Raw genomic sequence first — 13252 nt, forward strand, 5'->3', positions numbered from 1 at the left:
AGGAAGAATGGTGTTGCTATTTTATTGGCTAGAGGTTCACTAACCATCACACAGACTCAGAAGGCAGATAGATTATTTTGGTGTTGACTATTCAAAATGTTACTTGTGTTTATTAATGTGTATGGTCGTAATCTTGATTGTCCACAATTTTTCAAGGACTTATCTCACCAGATTTCACATCATTATAGGAGGAGTTATGAATATTCCTAAAGACTATGTTCTTGATAGAAAATCAACAGTTAAATATAAAGTTACCAATTCTTACAAAGCTCTTCATGATCTAATAGCCCAATATGGCCTGATTGACGCTTGGAGATTGCTTCATCCGGACACATTGGATTGTACGTTTTTCTCCAATCCTCATAAATCTTACTCAAGGTTAGACTATTGGTTTCTCTCTAAATCACTTATTGACACTTTGTCTACCTCATCTATTGAACCAATGCATATTTGTGATCATGCTGCTATTACGTGTACTCTGAATATTAATTCTGTGATGCAGAAATCCACAATGTGGTGCTTTAATTCATCTCTATTACAGGAAGAAGCCTTTCTTCAGAAAATTCACAGTTCATACGGCAACGTTCTTTGAATTGAATAATACCACAGATGTTTCTCCCTTAACAATATGGGACTCATATAAGGCATATATCCGGGGAGTCATTATTGCTCATTCCGCATTTATTCACAAGCAACATAAGAATGAGATACTCCAACTTGAAAAAGGAATATCTTTGTCTGAACATCAGTTATATGTTATCCAGTTTGGCGGAAGATCTTGTTAAACTTCAGAAACTCAAATTTAACTTTAATAAAATACTAAGCTTAAAGGTGGGCATTCAACTCTCTGCTCAATCTGCTGTTTACTTTGCAGGAATGAATAGAATTGGTAGAATCTTGGCCAGCTATCTGAAAGGAGCAAAGAAGAAAACTATGATTCATGCTATTAAACAGCAAGGTATTGACGAAGCAAAAAGACATCTTCAACCATTTCTTGGATTTTTATAAGGACATATATTCTTCTCAACATAAAGTCTCTTCTGAACAAATGAGCTCTTTTTAACACTGTTTGCAAAGGCCAAAACTTGATACGCAATCTCTCTCCAATCTGGATGCTGATGTCTCCATACAGGAACTCAAAAAAGCAATTTCTTCATTGAAACTCAGAAAATCCCCTGGTAATGATGGCTTTACTATAGAATATTATCAAACATTTTCGTCTATATTAATGCTTAGGTTATTACATTTATATAATCTACTACTACTACTATCATTGTATTAATAACAAAAAGTGTTCTCCCTCTATGTCAGAAGCTGTAATTATTCTCTTAGAAAAACCAGGAAGGGATCCTCTTTTGGCCGGTAATTACCGTCCTATATCTTTGTTAAGTTATGACTGTAAAATATTCGCAAAAGTATTGGCTAACAGGTTAACATCGGTAATTGGTCATTTAATTGCTCCTGAACAAAATGGTTTTATGCCTAATAGATATGGATTCTAGAGTTTTTAGTCATATCAAAGAGCGCATCACGTTCAAAGTATGCACCCTAGTACACAAAATCATCCATGGCGATGCCCCAGCATACATGTCAGACTTGATAGACCTACCATCCAGGAATGCTAAAAAAATCTTCTCGCACATTCCTCAATCTTCATTTCCCCAACTGCAAAGGTCTAAAGTACAAACTAATGCACGCATCAACCTTCACTTACATGAGCGCACAGGTCTGGAACGCATTACCATGTAACCTGAAAGCCGTCCATGAACTAACCAACTTCCGGAAGCTACTAAAGACCCATCTCTTCGACAAGACCTATCACAAAGACCAAGTCATGCGAAACTCACACTTATACCATGAATGTAAATCAAGACCTCTTGTCTCTTACTCTAACGCTTTCCATCACCATCCAACACAAACCCTGCTGTAACTCCAAATGCTTAACCTCTTCTCATTTCCACTATCCATGATGTATTGTAAGCCACATTGAGCTTGCAAAGAGGTGGGATAATGTGGGATACAAATGCAATAAAATAAATAAATAAATATATTACACCTGTCTAAACACCTTCCAACTTGTGTAATTTCTTTAGACGCTGAAAAGGCGTTTGATTATGTTGAATGGCCATTCTTATTCCAAGTTTTGAAATGGATTAACTTTGGTAACCATTTTATTGATATGGTATCTGCTTTGTATTCATCACCGACTGCTAAACGTTTGATAAATTCTTCACTTTCAGACTCGTTTCCTCTCTATAGAGGCACTAGGCAAGGAAGCCCCTTATCACCTTTACTATGCCTCCTGGCATTAGAACCTCTTCTCATAGCTATTAAAAGTCAGCCAGAACTCCAGGGTGTTCTGTTGGGAATACTTCAGTTAAACTTCCTTTGTGTGCAGATGATATCCTGTTGTATATCTCTAATCCAGAAACATCTCCTTTTCTATCCAATTTGTTGGAACACTTTGGTTCTCTTTCTGGATATAAAGTTAATTGATCAAAAACTGAATTAATGCCCTTGAACATACATTGTAATAAATCACAAATAACAGCCTTCCCTATAAGATGGTGTCCAACTCAAATTAAATACCTAGGAGCCTTTTTTTGGGGTTTCTTGGGAAGACACAATCAAAATCAATATGGATTTACTTTTGAAAAATACTCGAGACACCTGTACTATATGGTCTCCCTTGCATCTTAGTTGGTGGGGGAGAATTGAGACTATAAAAATGGTCATTGCTCCACGTATTCTGTATATAATGAGTATGCTTCCATTCCGATTTCCTAAGTCCTTTTTTAAGGTTTTACATAATATTATTTCTTCTTTTCTATGGAAAAATAAGCCTGCTAGAATTTCATTATCTGAATTACGTATGCCATGCCATTTAGGAGGTCTGAAATTGCCAGACTTCTTTTTATATCAACAGGCATTTTTACTAAAAGGAGTAGTAGCATGGCTTAATTGTTCTAGTGTGCCTGCTCCTGCATGGCTTCGTTTGGAACAAAAGATGGCTCATCCTCTTTCATTAGACTTTCTACCTTTATTGTCATCTTCCGCCATAGTTACCTCATGGCCCATTATTTATGACACTCTTAAGGCTGTTATTATTTTTAGATTCTACTTGTGAAATATCCTTGTCCTCTTCTCAGATGGCATCACTTTGGAGCCATGCTCACATAAAAAATGATGGCTCTTTTATTTGGAAGGAGTGGATTTCCTGTGGAATATATTGTATAATTGATTTATGTTCTGGCACTAATATTATCTCTTTTAAAGAGCTAATACTCAATATTTTAGGTATTTACAATTGAAGTCTGCACTTGCCAAATGGCTGAGGAAGTATTATAATGCACAGTTAAACCCTGGCATTTTTCATATATTTGACTCTATAACTAAAACAAAGGGAATAGCCTCACAATTTTATTCTGTACTCCTACCATCTAGTCGCTCGAAAATTGTGGCTCTTCAAGATATATGGACAAGGGACACTAATGCCATGTCTGATAAGTTATGGAAATGGTTTTGGATTAAATCTATGAAACCTGTTGCTTCTGCCCCTATATTGTAATCTCTTTTCTTACTTTCACATAAAGCATGATGGACCCCAGTTAAACAACATAAGGTGGATTCTACATCTTCAAATTTGTGCTGGTCTTGTAATGGAGATATGGGTACATTAGAGCATATGTGTTTTTCGTGCCCGGATCTTCAGGATTTCTGGTCATCAGTTTGGGACAGAATTTGTGCTATCTTTCATTTGAATCTCCCTCTTTCATTCCATATTATAGTTTTTCGTTCTGCAGGGTTGAAACAAGCAGGAGTTAAGTGTAACTATAAATTATTTGATGCACTATTAGCGGTAGCAATCTCTACTATTATAAAAAATTGGAAAAATCATAAACTGGTTTCTTTTTGCTTTTGGTGGGCTACTGTATGTATGACTTTTAAATATGAAAAAATACTAGCTGAACGTACCAATTCTTTACCGGTATTTCATAAAACGTGGGAACAAGTAGCCAAATTTTGTCAAATTTCAACTGTGAATTCATTCCTTGCTAAGTAAACCTGTCCATTTTGGTCTTTAACCGTATGTAATGGAATTCTATATTTAAGGATATTGCATTGTTTAGAACTTTTTATGACATGCTGGTTAGGACTGTGTTTCTTTTGTTTATTTGTATATTTTTTTGAAAATAAATACATTTGAACTTAAAAAAAAATATTTAGGTAGCCAGATCACAGAAGAAGGCAAATGTTTAACAAAAGATTGGGAAACCTAAAGATGCTTTTTGCCAGAGTCAGGCACTCTTTAGAAGTATCTCTCGTCTTTCCAACATCATTTCTTGTATTTCTAGGATTCGCTCATGGGCTGACAGATTTTGGTTTAAGCTTAATTCTTCTAAGACCTGTGGTTTGGAACACTGATTCCATCTTTTCCTTCTGTTTCATTCAAGGGAAATATCTCTCTTACATTGTAGTCAGCCTGTGCTCAAGATTACTATGATCTACTAATCACTGCTAACTCCAGACTCCGTTCCTTTTATCTTGCTGCACCATATGCCTGGAATAGACTTCCTGAGCCACTACATCAAGCTCCATCTCTGGCCGTCTTCAAATCTAAGCTAAAAGCCCACCTTTTTGATGCTGCTTTTAACTCCTAACCCTTATTCACTTGTTCAGAACCCTTATTTTATCATCCTTACCTTAATATTCCCTTATCTCTTGTTTGTCCTGTTTGTCTGTCCTAATTAGATTGTAAGCTCTGTCAAGCAGGGACTGTCTCTTCATGTTCAAGTGTACAGCGCTGCGTACGTCTAGTAGTGCTATAGAAATGATAAGTAGTAGTAGTAGTCTTGGGATTCCGGAATCTTGCTACTCTTTAGGATTCTGCACAGAATCTTGCTACTATGGGATTCCGGAATCTTGCTACTCTTTAGGATTCTGCACGGAATCTTGCTACTCTTTGTCCTTATCCCTTATTTGTTCTGTTTGTCTGTCCTAATTAGATTGTAAGCTCTGTCGAGCAGGGACTGTCTCTTCATGTTCAAGTGTACAGCGCTGCGTACGTCTAGTAGCACTTAGAAATGATTAGTAGTAGTGGTATGGGCTGACAGATTTTGGTTTAAGCTTAATTCTTCTAAGACCTGTGGTTTGGAACACTGATTCCATCTTTTCCTTCTGTTTCATTCAAGGGAAATATCTCTCTTCCTTTTGAAGGAACCTTGAAAGTTCTGGGAGTTATTTTTGACTCTCTTCTTACTTATTGTCCTCAAATAAATGTATTTATTTATTAGGATTTATTTACCGCCTTTTTGAAAGAATTCACTCAAGGCGGAGTACAGTAAGACTAAATCAAACATAAGCAATAGACAATTACAGCATTAAAATATTCAAATAACAATACAAAGTATGGCATAGTATACAACCTACTATGTCAACACGATACGTAATAGAACATTTTAATAGACAGTGCAAGGTATAAGCAAAGATGGAACATATATTTTGCATGTTTTAAAGTTTGTAAACTGTTTATTGTGTGTGTAGATTGTAAACTGTTGAGAACTTTTAGATTGTATGGTATTGAAGAGATTAAATTGAATAAATAAAATAGTTAAGAGGAGTTCTAAAATAAAAGGTGACTAAATAAAGTTGCACATGAGGTCAGAGAGATGATTAAATGTTATCTCAGGGTAGGAGTGTGATACCCGCAAGCGAGCCTTCTCCGGAGTAGCCCCCACACTCTGGGATGGACTCCCTGAAAGGCTCCGCTTAACACAAGACTATCTCTATTTCAGGAAGCAGGTGAAAGCTTGGCTCTTCAACCAGGCCCTTCAATGGAAGAAGTAATTAACTTGTTAGTCTCACTCGCACACACAAGGAGTGACTCGGGCTGCACATACTGCAGCAGGACGTGTTTATCCACTCCTACCCTAGCTGAGATAATAGTTAACCATTCCTCTGACCTCACGTGCACCTTCTGGAGAAGGCTCGCTTGCGGGTATCACATCGTGTAATGTCTTTTAGAGAGGGTGTGGTTAGGGATACCCATTGGAAGGACCTTAGGGCCCTGTTTACTAAAGTGCATTAGTAATTTTAGCGTGCCTACACTTAGCGCATGCGTTAACCATGTAGGCGCCTTTAGGGATGGTGTAGGCACATACATGGTTCACGTGCATGCATGGTTAACCTACATTAAAAATGTTAACGCGCCTATAACACTGCTTAGTAAACAGGGCCCTTAGTGTCCTTGGAGGTGTGTACGGGGTCCTTCAAGTACTCTGGGCCATTTCTTTTAAGAGCCTTGAAGATCAGACTTAGAGTTTTAAATTTAGCCCTGTTCTTCAAAAGTGTTTTTTTTTTTCAAATTGAGGCCGTTAAGATCTTTGTGGGCACTTTTTGAACAGCAGCATTTTCAGTTCTGACTTGCCTTAGTAGATCAAGAAGTAGCTATATTCAAGATGGGCTCTTCTTTTTTTATGTGATACCCTATATGATTTTCAAGCTTCGGCTAAGTCCATGGTGCCGAGTGTTGCAGCCAGGAGGCCCTTATGGTTACGGGGCTGGTTGGCAGATGTGGCCTCTGAGTCAAAGCTGGGAAAATTTCACTTTAAGGGCTCTTTTACTGTTTGGTGACAGGCAGGTCAAGCTTGTCAAGAGCCTGGGGGAGATTATGGTTCCCCGGCTCCTGGAGGACAGACCTAGGACGTCAGGCAGAGGCGCTTCAGTTCGGGGACGCATTAGAGATGCTCATAAGTGTAGGCCTGGTAAGGTTGGTTGTGGCCAGCGCAAAAGGTTTTTTCCAGCAAATGCAGTCCTTTCAGGGGGACCGAGGAGGAGGCTGGGATTCCGGTACCTTCCTGGCCGCTCTACCCAGTGAAGGTGTCTGGGTCCCGTTCCCGAAAGCGGTAGGGGCAAGGTTGAGAGAGTTTTACTAGAGCTGGACCCTTATCACCGATGATCAGTGGGTGCTGGAGATTGTGCGCAGCGGATATGACTTGGAGTTGGATCAGCCACTGCCGGATGCCTTTCTTGAGTCTCTGTCGAGCCTGTTGGAAAGGGAGGGCCATCAGGGAGACTGTAGACAGATTAATCTGGCTGTGGGCAGTGCTTCCAGTTCCTTGTGGAGCACTGGGTGATTTTGATTTATTTTGTGATTCTGAAGAAAGAAAGAGGGTTCCTTCTGGCCCATTTTGGATCTGAAAGGGGTGAATCGGGCCCTCAAGGTGCCTTCTTTCCTTATGGAGACCTTGCGGTTGGTCATAGTGGCCGTGCAGCTTGAAGAGTTTCTCATATCTTTGGATTTGATGGATGCTTATCTACATATTCCCATCCAGCAGGGGCACCAGGGATTCCTTTGTTTCACAGTTTGAGGGGAAGCATTATCAATTTTGTGCGCTTCCTTTTGGTCTGTCTACTACCCCTCATGCCTTTTCAAAGGTTATGGTAGTGGTGGTGGTGGTGGTGGTGGCAGCAGCGCTGTGCAAGGAATGTATCTTGGTGCACCTGTATCTGGATGATTGGCTTATTTGTGTGAAGTTGTTTCAGGAGAGCAGTGAGGCCACGGCTCAGGTGGTTTGCATATTGCAGTCCTAGAGCTGGGTGGTCAACCTAGCGAAAAGTCAGTTGTATGTCTCGGTCGTTGGAGTTTCTGGGAGTCCGTTTCGACAGCAGGGTGGGGAGGGTCTTCCTCCCCAAGGTCCAGATTCAGAAGCTTTAGGCCCAAGTTTGGGTCTTGCTCGAGTCCAGATGTCTGCCAGCCAGAGATTTTCTTCAGGTACTGGGCGCCAGCGTCCTTGGAAGTGGTTCAGTGGGCCAGGGCACAGATGAGGCTTCTTCAGGAAGCTGTTATTTCCAAGTGGTCCCTGCAGACCCACTCTGGAAATGCAGATCACTCGGGGGGGGGGGGGGGCTGGTGAGACAGTCTAACCTTGTGGTTGTGGCAGTGCAGTCTCTCTAAGGGCAGGAGGTTTGGTACTCCACAGTGAACGATGGTGACCACAGATGCCAGTGTCTGGGGCTTGTGTGGCTCAAAGGCTCTGGACTTCAGAGGAATCTCAGTGGTCGATCAATGGCCTGGAAACCAGGGCAATACATTGGGCGATTCTCTCCTTCAGGGATCTGCACCAGGGAAATGCTTGTTTGAGTGTTATCGAATGAGTGATAACTTGGTGAGGGAAGCTGCATGGCTCCTCCTGGAAGATCTGAAGGGGTGTCAGGTGCTCAGGACTTAAGGCTCATTTCACGAGAGGTCAAGTGATATCATGGGCAGAGGTATCTCTGGTTCCACCTCTGGATATTTGTAAGGTGGCCATTTGGTCCTCACTGCATACTTTTGCTCATAACTATCAGTTGGATGTTCAGTCATGCCAGGAATGCGGGTTTGGAAGCCGGCCTCCAAGGGTCCCACCCATGATGGTCACTGCTTTGCTGCTTCCCATCTGTGCTGGTCTGGGGACTCTTTGGAAGGGGAAATTTGAGCTTACCTGTTAATTTACTGTTATAAGTACATGAATATATGTAAACTGCTTTGAATGTAGTTGCAAAAACCTCAGAAAGGCGGTATATCAAGTCCCATTTCCCTTTAGTCCCTCCAGACTGGCACAGAGCCTGCCCAGTTCTGTAGGTAGTGGCTCTGCATACCATGAGAGCATTTTCCATCTCACAGATAGGCTGCAGAGAATACCTTCTCCTGCTTTAGACTTAGCCTGGCCTCAGAATGACATCCTATAGTATATCTCCTATCAAACTGAGCTCTCTTTTTCATCAAGCACTGCCATTTCCTCCCCTCACCCTCCCCACTGACAGTTTGAACTTCGTGGGTGTGGCTTGGATCTCTTTCAGGGAGAGAAAACTAACAACTTATATAGCAGCAGCTTCAGAGAGCATTTTCCATCTCACAGATAGGCTGCAGAGAATACCTTCTCCTGCTTTAGACTTAATCCTACCCACCCCTAGAGTGACATGTCTTATATAACCTCCCTATCAACCCACTCATTACTTTACCTCACCCATTTCTATTCTTCTATCACCTTCTCCCACTACTCCAACCAGAGTTACACCTAATCACACTGACCACCCTTCAACATCTTCTGTCCTTCTGTGACTGTTCTCTTGTGCTTGACTGCTTAAATATTTTAAATTTAAATGCTTTACTTTTTGTCTATTAGATTGTAAGCTCTTTGAGCAGGGACTGTCTTTCTTTTGTGTTTGTACAGCGCTGCGTACACTTTGTAGTGCTCTAGAAATGTTAAATAGTAGTAGTAATTCACTCTGGGTTAAGTTCAGATTAGTGAACAAATGTTGGTTAGAAAATGACGAGTGTAGAAAGAAACAAAACAGAATCAATGAATAGAGCCCTGGGAACCCAAGTGTGTCGGGGCATCAACCATGGCTGCACATGTGTATTCCGTGCTGCGCGAGTCGGTGGTTCTAGAGGCATCCTAAGCCTGTGTGGTTTATTGCCTGAGAGGGAATTCTGGAGTTTTATAGGGGTTTCCAGTATTTACTGCTTGTCTATTCGATTACTGGCTTTCTGAGGGAGCTGCACAGCAGGCTTATAGCCAAACTCACAAGTTAGTGGTTCTCAGTCGCCACCTGCTGTTTGGAGTACATAACCCGTTTGTGTCAAGTCTGGAGGGACTAAAGCAAAGTAACTTAGCAGGTAAACTTTAATTTCCCTTACTCTTTGGGATCTTGCCAGGTACTTGTGACCTTGATTGGCCACTGTTAGAAACAGGATACTGGGCTCGATGGACCTTCAGTCTGTCCCAATATGGCAATGCTTATGTTCTTATGCCCTTTGTAACAGGGACAGGAGGAGAAGGCCTGCCACAGGGCCTAAGGAGCATGTCATTTTCGCTGCCTCACTTCCTGCATCTGTTCTGTATGGCACCCCGTTATAAAAGACCGTACCAAAAAAAAAAACAGACTACAAACAAAACAGACCATGACAAAAAAGACCATCCCTAAAAAACCCAGAACAAAAGGAACCCAAGACAAAATAGACTCTTAATCAAGCTGGATTATGTTTTCGAGCAGATTTATGATTTTCACTAGATACCAAGTGTGGATAGTGAAGTCAAGCCGTGGGCAGGTGCCAGGACTTTCAAGTGACAAGCCGTGGGCTTTCTCACTAATTTACCCTTGAAATTCATACCATTCAAAAATAAATCTGTTTCATCAAGCCCTTTTGTCAGGAGTCTATTTTGTCTGGGACTTTTATGTCGGGAACTTTTTTGTCTGGTTTCTTTTGACCGGGTACCGTTCTGTACCAGTGCAATTTCCAGTAGAAGTTATTTCATTATACCAAGAGGTGTATTTTCAAAGCACTTAGACTTACAATGTTGCATACTAACCTGTGGAACTTTGTAAGTCTAAGCGCTTTGAAAATGAGCCCCCAAGAGTCCAGTGTTCTCCAGGACAGTTTATCATAAAGCCAAAAATATCTGCAGAATTCTTGGAGTAGGTAGTACACAGGTTTCATGCCAGATGTGTTAAGGATATTTGGATGTAATAATCGCTATGATACAGTACAGTCTCGATTATCTGATGCAAACAGGACCAACCTGTGCAGAAGGAATGGATCCTCAGAAGCTTAGCTGAAATTGGGTGGCGGAGCAGTTGGGGGGAAGAGGGGGTGGTGGTTGGGAGGCGAGGATAGGGGAGGGCAGACTTATACGGTCTGTACCGGAGGCGGGACTGGTGGTTGGGAGGCGGGAAATACTGCTGGGCAGACTTATATGGTCTGTGCCCTGAAAAGGACAGGTACAAATTCAAGGTAAGGTATACACATATGAGTTTGTCTTGGGCAGACTGGATGGACCATGCAGGTCTTTTTCTGCCGTCATCTACTATGTTACTATGTAACCCTTTGTCAGATAAGTGAAAAGTCAGATAATATGGAAAACACTGCATAAAGCATTCAAACAATGTATAAACAAAAGCATAAGATTTCCGGTTTTCAAAAACTATGGTTAACAACACAATAACACATTCTGCAGCATGATTGGAGCACTAAGACATAATTACTGTATATGTGCTTGCTCTAAAACAAAGATTTTTAATAGAAACAAAATACGATGATGTCACTGGGGGGGGAGGGGGTCTGTCAGATATGCCGGATGGTCAGATTACAGCAGGTCGGATAATCGAGACTATTGTACTTCAGTAAGGGACTAGTACATTTCAACACAAGTGTTTTGTGATAGGAACCTTGAATTGTTTTTAGCTGCTTCCACATTAACAGAATAAATGTCTTTATAGGTGCAAGACTGGAAGAAAGAGGGAGCTAAAACCTTTATGTGCACTGGTAGACCTGGCTGGTTAACAGTATCGCTACGAGTCGGCAAATATAAGAAAACTCACAAGAATATAATGATCAATCTACTGGATATTCTAGAGGTAGACACCAAAAGACAAGTAAGTATCCCAGTGGTCTATGGCCAAACATAGCATTATTTCACTAAGGGCTCCTTTTACTAAGCTGTGGAAAGCACTAGCTCGTGCTTCCTAGAACTTAAAAAGGGCTTACCACGGGACACGCTGAGGCCTCCTGTGCTAAAAGCCCAATGTGTGCCTGCAAACCACACACTAAAAAAATGTTGTCTTGATTTTTCTTGGAGTAGGTGTGTCAGGAGGGGCGGAGAGTGGACGTGACAGTGCAAATCAGTGCAGCCACATTACCGTACACGAGCCTACAAAATGGGTGGCATTGAGGGCTCACGCAATGAATTTTGGTAATGGGCTGCGCGCTAATGGCAAGTCACTTAGGGTTCCTTTTACAAAAGTGCACGCTAAATGCTACAGATGCTGATAGGAATATATGGGCGTATCTAGCGTTTAGCGCGTGCTAAAAATGCTAGCGCACCTTTGTAAAAGGACCCCTTAATTCCAAGTAGTAAGTCCCAAAATATTCACCACACACTATACTGTGCTATATAAATATTATTGGGGAGGGAAAGACTTCAGGAGCTCTGGCACTTCTTTTAGGATCAGTGCTTGAAACACACTGTTCTGTCACAAAGAGTGAACAGTGGAGTGCCGCAGGGATCTGTGCTGGGACCGGTGTTATTTAATATTTATAAATGATCTGGAAATCGGACCGACAAGTGAGGTGATTAAATTTGCAGAAGACGCAAAACTATTCAAAGTTGTTAAAACACCTGCGGACTGTGGAAAAATTGCAGGATGATCTTCGGAAACTGGAAGACTGAGCATCCAAATGGCAGATTAAATTTAATGTAGACAAATGCAAAGTGATGCACATTGGGAAGAATAATCCAAGTCATGGTTACCTGATGCTGGGTTCCACCTTAGGAGTCAGCACGCAGGAAAAAGATCTAGGTGTCATTGTAGACGATATGCTTGAAATCTTCTGCCCAGTGTGTGATGGCGGCCAAAACAGCAAACAGGATGCTAGGAATTATTAGGAAAGGGATGCAAAATAAGACCAAGAATATTATAAAGCCTCTGTATTTATTGCTCCATGGTGTGACCTCACCTTGAGTATCTGGGTGCCATATCTCAAAATAGGTATAGTAGAATTGGAAAAGGTTCAAAGAAGGGCAACCAAAATGATAAAGGGGATGGAACTCCTCTCGTATGAGAAAAGGCTAAAGAGGTTAGGGTTCTTCAGCTTGGAAAAGAGACGGCTCAGGGGATATGATTGAGGTCTACAAAATCCTGAGTGGTGTAGAATCAGTAAAAGTGAATATATATATATACTAGCCGTTGAGCCCGTGAAAACGGGCTACTTTTGGAATGGGGGGGTTTCCGAGCCCCCCCTCCCCCCGGAGTCGCCGCCGCCGCCCCTCCACCCGGCCCAAGCAGCACTGTAAACTTACATCAGCACGCAGCAGCAGGCACATCAGCAAAGCTGCCGTCGGGGCGGGCTTCTTTCTCTGCCTGTGTCCCGCCCTCGTGTGACGTAACGTCAGCGAGGGCGGGACAAAGGCAGAGAAGGAAGCCCGACGGCAGCTTTGCTGATGTGCCTGCTGCTGCGTGCTGATGTAAGTTCACAGTGCTCGGGCCAGATGGAGGGACGGCGGCGACTCCGGGGGAGGGAGAGCGGTTCCGACGTCTGCAGCATGCCAGTAGAGATTTCCCTCTCTGTCCCGCCCCCATCATCACGTATTGAAGCGGGGGCAGGGCAGAGAGGGAAGTCTCTACTGCGCATTTGCGAGTGAGTACGGTCACTCGCCGTTTATATGTTTGATATACATTTTTTTTTTTTTTTACTCACTCGAAAAGTACA

The 13252-nt window shown here is 41.9% G+C and overlaps 1 protein-coding gene across 1 annotated transcript in view; it reads left to right on the plus strand.

The window, feature by feature from the left end:
• LOC115458962 (delta(24)-sterol reductase-like) overlaps positions 1-13252 on the plus strand; it is a 48579-nt gene that overhangs the window by 8691 nt on the left and 26636 nt on the right. The window contains exon 3 of the mRNA XM_030188818.1: positions 11263-11418. Within this exon, the coding sequence (XP_030044678.1) occupies positions 11263-11418 (156 nt within the window). The remainder of the gene's footprint in view (positions 1-11262; positions 11419-13252) is intronic.

The sequence above is a fragment of the Microcaecilia unicolor genome, unplaced genomic scaffold (assembly GCF_901765095.1).
Source record: "Microcaecilia unicolor unplaced genomic scaffold, aMicUni1.1, whole genome shotgun sequence".
Classification (NCBI taxonomy): domain Eukaryota; kingdom Metazoa; phylum Chordata; class Amphibia; order Gymnophiona; family Siphonopidae; genus Microcaecilia; species Microcaecilia unicolor.